Genomic DNA, 7,215 nt, shown 5'->3' on the forward strand with positions numbered 1-7,215 from the left:
CTGCCTGTAATTTCAACCAGAGATGTGAAAAAAAAAAAAAAAAAGATTGCATTTTTGATATCTGAATGCTCCCCAAATGCCTTTGTTAATGTGAAATATCAGCCCCTTGTGTTTTGAGAATTCATATCACAAAACAGTCACAGAGCCCTTCTGGATTGTCTGTTTGCCCGATGAATTCATTGATACACTTCATTCATGCCACTCATTAGCTATATCATTGCAAAGGGCATGCAATGATGAACAAGATGTTGCCAAATTCTTCCTGTTCTTGCTGGACTACTGGATGGAAAGGAGAAAATGGGGTATAAAGGACATTAACTAGGAACAAGAATTTTAGGGCTGTAATCCCACTCCTGGTTCAACTCCTGAGCAAATCTAGACTAAGTACTCAGCTGCTCTGGCCTTCCCATTCTGTATGTATAAAACGTGGTTAAATTGTCTTTTCATTCAATTTCGTTCTATTGCACTTACTTGTTTAAGAGTTCATATATTAATAAAGAGTTTAATAAAAAATATTTTGTAGCCTGGGTCAGGAAAGAAAAAAAGTCAGTGATTATTCTGTCATAGCAGGTGGCAGCACTGTCTCTTAATCTAGCATTTACCCACAGACAAATGACAGCCAGTTCTTACAATATCATTGTGCAGTTGGGGCCACGGGTTTATTATATTTATATACAAATAAGCATTTATTGACGTTTCGTCAGAAGGGATGAGGTGACAAACTATTGATAACAACAAAGCCACGAGAGACCAATACTGATGCTTCAAGACTCAAAAGAACACAGACCCCCTAAAATCACAGCTTTCAGGCCGTGTAGTTATCCAACTGTACAGCACAAAGCGGCACGTGACGAGAAACATCATTGACGGGGCAGTTGCTCATGGGGGATGGAGCAGGCTAGTGGGGGCTGGGGTCACTGCTGGGAAAGGGCTTCAGAACCGCATGAAGCCCCCGTATCTTTTCTCTATCTCAGGAACTTCTTTCGAGTAACTTTCGCCTTCTTCGTCGGAGGGCAGAGACTCAGCAAAGCGCTTCAGGAAGCCCCCGTATCTCTTCTGGTAGTCCATCCACCACTCGGGGCGTCCCACCCTTCTCATGAAGCCCCCGTAGCGCTTCTGCAGCTCTTTTGCTTCATCTTCCAGTTGGGGGCTTCTTTTGAGGCTTCTCATGAAGCCCCCATACCTCTTGCTCACGTTGTCTTCGTCATTGTTGGTGCTCTCCTGTTGGTGGCCATCTTTCGCACGGTTGTCTCCCGTTCCCAGCAGCTCTTTCAGCAGGTCGGAGGAGTTGGCCAAGGTGTCTCCCTCATCTGCATCCTTCTTCATGAAGCCGCCATACCTCTTGGCAAGGATCTCTCCTCCATTCGCTTCTTCTTCTGGCTCCACGGGATAAAGCTCATCCATCTTCTTCATGAAGCCTCCATACCGTTTCATGAACCCTCCGTACTTCTTAGCTAGCAAGTGGCTCTCATCCTGTTTGCTGCTGTCTTTGTACATGTCGAGGTTATCCCAAGGGAACTCGGGCTTAGACACCTGCAGGAGATCCTTGCAGGTCTCCCAGATTTTGAAAGAAGGCAGCTGTCCTTCACATTCCAGTGTGCATGCCTGCAAAGTCAAGGAGATGAGTGATTAGGAGACCCTTCTGAGTGGTGGACTATTACCTGCTTTAGTACACACACTGCCACAGAAAAAGGCCAGCTTCTCTCTGTCATAGCTTTCACTCCAGCTGAACTAGCAATGGTTCAGGAGCACTGGAACAAGGAAGGGAGAGGGTACTAGAGTCTTGTTAGAGATCTTGTTGTATGTGGTGTGCCACGTCAGTGTTTCAAGGGATACATCCTCAATTCTGAGTCAAGTGGCTGCCTTCAGAGCGCAATCTCACTGCACTGTTTCCCATGGAAGATGCAATTTTGTCTGAGACTTTGTGAGCCCCGAGGGAGAAATTTCTGTGTACCTGATTAGGGATATTTCCTAAACATTCTCTCCATGTCTTTATCTCAGAGAGGCAATCTTTATTAATGACATGCATGAGATTTACTAATAAGTACCTCATTTACTCCCATCTCCTTGCAAATACTTTTAACCTTTAAAGGGAAAGCCTACACTCTTTCCATAAGAGAAAACCATTCAATACACTATAACACACTGTAAGTTATTTGGATCCTATGTAAAGATTGGTTAAAAAATTGAGACGCTTTGATCTTTTGCTTTTTTCTTGGCTGATTAAAACAGATTCCATCACTTTGAACCAATTCCTGTCATTTACCTGGATGGAAACGCACAGATTATTCATATTATTTTCTTAAGATTAAGCTATCGGTATACAAAACAGGTTGTTTTCAGTAGTCATACTCTTAAATAAAGGAGGAATTAACTGCATGTAATCACACTTTCTTATTATACAGTTATTAAACTCAAGCCACTATAGAGTAATTAAACTCAAGCTATGGTAAGCTTTAAGCTATGCATCTTAAATTACCCTGCTCAGACTATATTTTTTTTTAAAAAAATGTCCAATTACTTGTCTATAATAAAAAATAACACAAATATCAGATAACATTAGACAATTCTATGATGTTCCTAAGCCTTTCAGGGGGCATCACAACTTCCTAAAATCTCCTTACACATGCCAGGCTACAGTCCCTTGATTTAGACAGAAAATCTAGGCCCTTTCTTGGAACTTAAAAATCATATGTTCATATTAAATACACACCTCAGTTTCACAACAAAATATTCTGGATTCATAATGTTAACCAACTTTGAATGGTTAATTTAGTTTTGTGTATAAGAAAATAAATATGTGGGAATATGAGAAAGTTAAAGAGGAGCCAATTAAAATAATTCCATTTTTTTCTTGAACATATATGATTAAAGAAGACTCAAAATATTATAAAAAGCTTAAGATGTCTGAGTGGCAGTAAGATTTCCACTCTAAAAATGTGTGTTCATGACCTTGTTGCCAAAAAAATGAATGTCACTCATGTAGCTTTTGAGACACTTATTGCATGCCGCATTCTACAATCTAGAGCACACTGGATGGAAAGTTCTAGACAGCAGGCAGTCTCATCTCAGTATCTTTTACCTACCTCATGGCAGAACTTGGTAAATCAATCAAGCTACTACATACCTTTGCCTGGGTAACCTCATTTTGCCCATGACCTCTAGCTATTATTCCAGAACTGCTATTATTTTAACAACATCTGAGTATTAACTAAATCTCTGTCAATGAGAAAATAATATTAAATGTATGCTACAATTACTCAATCAAAATTCTTCTGAAGATGTTTTTTGATGGATAAAGGCTTTTCCCTAACTGGTACATACTGTATGTGCCCTTTGTCATCTGCATCAAGGATAAGAACAGAGTACAAAGATTTAACGTATCAAGGAAACCGCAAGTGTCTCTGCTGTCTGGGGGTTGGTTGCTAAACAAGAACCTCTGCTCATGCTCCTTGGAACAGGAGGACGAGCATCATTTTTGCGCTTGGTAAACTGAACAGTTGAGGGAAATTTTCTTGACTAGGTATTGTTAAAATATCACTTACATTTGAGTTCCCAGATCATATAACTTAGTAAATCTGATATTATTTGAAGTCAGATTATAACTCTTCTAGGAATTCAGTCACCATTAATTACACAGATGGTGGTGAACCTTATGCGACGTGTTTTGAGTTCTGTGCTCGTCAAGCATTGAGCAGAGCTAAAATGCCTGTGACTACTCAAAAATAAAATAATAAAAATACCGGTGGCTGTGTGTCAGGAGCCAGACGGCGGTCTTCAGTGTAGTATGAATCTCCTGTGTATAAAGTCCGTTATTCCCAAGGTTGATTCTTATTTGCACTCACTCGACAAGCTCCTGACTATAGGAGGTGGCACAAAGCCGGGAATGAGCTCTGCTCCTACTTACAATGGAACAATTTTCCCCACAAGGTAAACATATAGTGCTTTTCTGGCCAAGCTAGTCTCCAGCAACTGAAATAGACCATATGATCAAAACACTCAGACGAAGCAAACAAACATTTAACTGGAAATACTGGCTTGGATTTTGGGACCCCTTTGTTTCTTCATTTCAAGAATTTTTTAAAAAATGTGAAGCTTTTTCAAAGGCTCCGGTGTAAACTGACTCTCTTTTGAACTATCAAGGAATTTTAAAGGCAGGGCAATAGATCACTGAGAGAGGAAAAAAGAAGCCTTTGGAATTTCAAATGTACAGATTCAGACTTGATGGAATGCCACTGGGGTTTGGAAAGCTGTGGACTATCCTGAAGAGAACAGCCATTTTGTCTCTTCTAGCTCCTGAAAACGACAGGCTGTTGTTGGACCGACACCATGTCTTTGGGTATCAACCATCTCTCACAGCCAAATCAAAGCTTTTACATAAAGCTGCAGTCAAGATAAGGCAAAGGGAATTCTATCTCCCTTGCTCATGGGACTGTTAAAGGGCTTTTCTGGCCTCTTCTGGCAACTCTCTACCTCTCCCCTTGTCCTTTTCCTCCAGTGAGGAGGGACTCAAAGCTAAGGGACCCCAGGAATGGGTTGGGAGTTGGGGTAGTGAGGGCACTCCCACTAACAAAAACATTACATCATTCTTTTCAGGAAGGATGTTGTTTGAAGGGCTTGGGTGTTAAAGTTGGGGTTACTGACAGCCTAGATGAAGTGCTATCCGAGGTAATGAAGAGAACACATCTTGGGGTTCTGAAACTCCAGGGGCAAAACAATTTTTTTTTTTTTGTGGAGATAGATACCTCAGCCCTTAAGGGTCCCAGAGAGGCTGGCTCCCAAACTGGGAGACAACAGCTTGGGGATCAATGTTTGGAAGGGCCAGGTAACTTTGGTCCTCAAAGGCTCCTGTGACGCACCTTCCAGCCGCAAATGACCGATAGAAGTCTGCGAGGTTAGCCGCGTGAGCTTGGCTCAACAGCCCCTCACCACAAATTCAACTCACCAGGAAATTGATGTCGCCGGGGCGCACCAGGCGGTAGCTGCATTTAGCGCAGTCCTGGCTGCATTCCGCCTGCACTGTAGCCAGGAGGCAGGACCCAAGCGCAAGCAGCCAGGTGCAAAGTCTCAGGAACCGCGTCATGGGCTGTAGGAGAGAAGAACGCGCCTGTGGGGACCCGTTCTGTCTCTGACAAGGTTCTCTAAGAGAGAACCTTGCCGGGTGGGTGGTCGTGGATTAGGACCCGCAGGGAGAGTCTTTTCTGAGCCCCGCCCACAACCCAACAACATCCCGGGTGCCTCAGAGATAGCTTGGACCCTAGTGTTTCCTGCTGTCCTAGTGATGCCTGGGACCATTCGGTCTTCCTGGAGGTATCTTATCTTCCCACGGGGAGTCCTGTTTTCCCGATGACATCCTGTCCTTCCGAGGGCGCCCTGTCTTCCCTGGGGCATCCTGTCTTCCCTGGCGTCGGTTGCTTAGGGTAAGATTCTGGAGCGAACACTGAAGTTCGCGGCTCGGGAGCAGGCGCTTGGGGGAATAGGACCCGGACACCCAAAGCAATGAGGAGCCCCGAGAAAGTTGGACGAGCGCATGCAACGAGGGGAACAGGCGACGGTCGCCAAGGCACGGGCGACTTGGGGCAAAGTCACTCACGCTGCCGTTGTTCCAGATGGCGCAGGTTACTGGAAGAGCGTGTACCAGATGCCACTCTGCAAGAGAAAGAAAGAAGGCAAGTGTAAGGCGGCCGCGTCGGGGAGCTCTGCGAGGCGCCGGGCAGCGTCGCTGGGCTGCGGGGCTCTGTGTGCGCCTGCCTTGCTGGCCGCGGCCACAGCCACTTTATAATTAGCCCCAAACCGAAGGAGGCGCGCGCGCCCCAATCGCCGGCGGGCTGCAGCTGACGCAGGCCCTACGCCAACCCGCGCCGATGCCTGGCGGGAGGGGACGTCCCCGCAGCACGCGGCCCCGAGGGTGGCGGGTGCGAGTGGGCGCCGGAGGCTCCCCCACCGAGCAGTTAGGAACTCTGGGGAGGACACGAAGGGGAAACTGCTTTCCCTGCATGAATCACTTCGGTGGCACCGTGGGTGGGATGTTTGAAAGGGCAGACGGACTTGGGTTTTTGTGAGCTGTTTGTTGGACACCCTCGGATTCGGTGAACCTGTCCCTTCCCTTGCAGCCTCTGAAGGCATACCTCAGAGATGACCTCTGCTCAACTATCTGAAAGTCGTTAACTTTTCACCCACCTTGTCCGGACTTTCTTGCTGTCCAATAGAGCCAGGGACACAGTAGGCATTCAGTTAATGGTTATGGAAATCAATAATTGAAACTTTCTAGGGATCTTAAACTTTCTTCTTTTGATCAGTGACATATCAGATCACAAAAGCAATAACTCCGATGCAGAAAACAGAACAAAACAACACCCTCAAACGGACATCCTCAAAAACAAACACACAAACAAACCAACAAACTAAAGGTTGTGGGGAGCATGTCCTCCAGGGACCACGGGAGGGATCAATTTCAGGCTGGGAGGACATGGGCTCCGAACTTGCTGTAGCCAGAGTGCTGTATAGGGTGGGCTCTTTTTCGTGTGTGTGTGTGTGTGTGTGTGTGTGTGTGTGTGTGTGCGTGCTTGTTGAGTAAGGGATGTCAGGGAGTTGTGATGTCAGTAAGTCAGGAGTGTGGTTTGTAGGGAACAAGGAGGGAAGCTGTCCTGGACACAAGTGGCTTGCAAGGGTCTTGCACATCTTGTCCTCCAGGAGAGGCCTGGCTGCAAAAGGTGAGGCTGGGGCTTTCAGAGCAGCCCACTCCCTCCTTCCAGGTTCTGTAGATAAGCTTCAGTCAGGAAGCTTAGATCTTATCTTGTCTAAGCCTTAGACTCCAAGTGCTCATCTTTTTTTTTTTTTTCTATTTGTAAAACAGCAGCCGAGGTAACATGCTATTTTATGTCAGCACCCGAGAGAGGAGGCACGGTGTTTAGGACATAATCATCTGGAATAATGAACGAAATCACTTAACCTGTCTGGCCTCAAAAGCTGTTTTAAACCACCTCTCCTTTGGATCTGTTACCAGTTATCTCACATCTTCTCTCTCTCTCTCTCTCTCTCTCTCTCTCTCTCTCTCTCTCTCTCTCTCTCTCTCTCTCTCCTCTCTCTGATTCACTCATTGTGTGTACCTATCTCCCTAGTCCAGGTAGGCTACAACAAAGAGAGGGTCTCAAAGCTTTCCCAGACATTTGCAAGGGATCCTCCACTCTTTTCAATCTTTGCAGTTCCTGCCTT

The 7,215-nt window shown here is 45.5% G+C and overlaps 1 protein-coding gene across 1 annotated transcript; it reads right to left on the reverse strand.

The window, feature by feature from the left end:
* Positions 1-640: 640 nt before the first annotated feature.
* Positions 641-5,770, reverse strand: Penk (proenkephalin). The gene is made up of 3 exons (XM_021222287.1): positions 5,594-5,770; positions 4,946-5,086; positions 641-1,605 (listed from the first exon to the last, which is right to left on the reverse strand). Exons 2-3 carry the CDS (start codon positions 5,081-5,083, stop codon positions 934-936), a joined length of 810 nt encoding a protein of 269 aa, XP_021077946.1. The 5' UTR covers positions 5,084-5,086; positions 5,594-5,770; the 3' UTR covers positions 641-933.
* Between the last annotated feature and the right edge of the window lie 1,445 nt (positions 5,771-7,215).

The sequence above is a fragment of the Mus pahari genome, chromosome 22, assembly GCF_900095145.1.
Source record: "Mus pahari chromosome 22, PAHARI_EIJ_v1.1, whole genome shotgun sequence".
Taxonomy (NCBI): domain Eukaryota; kingdom Metazoa; phylum Chordata; class Mammalia; order Rodentia; family Muridae; genus Mus; species Mus pahari.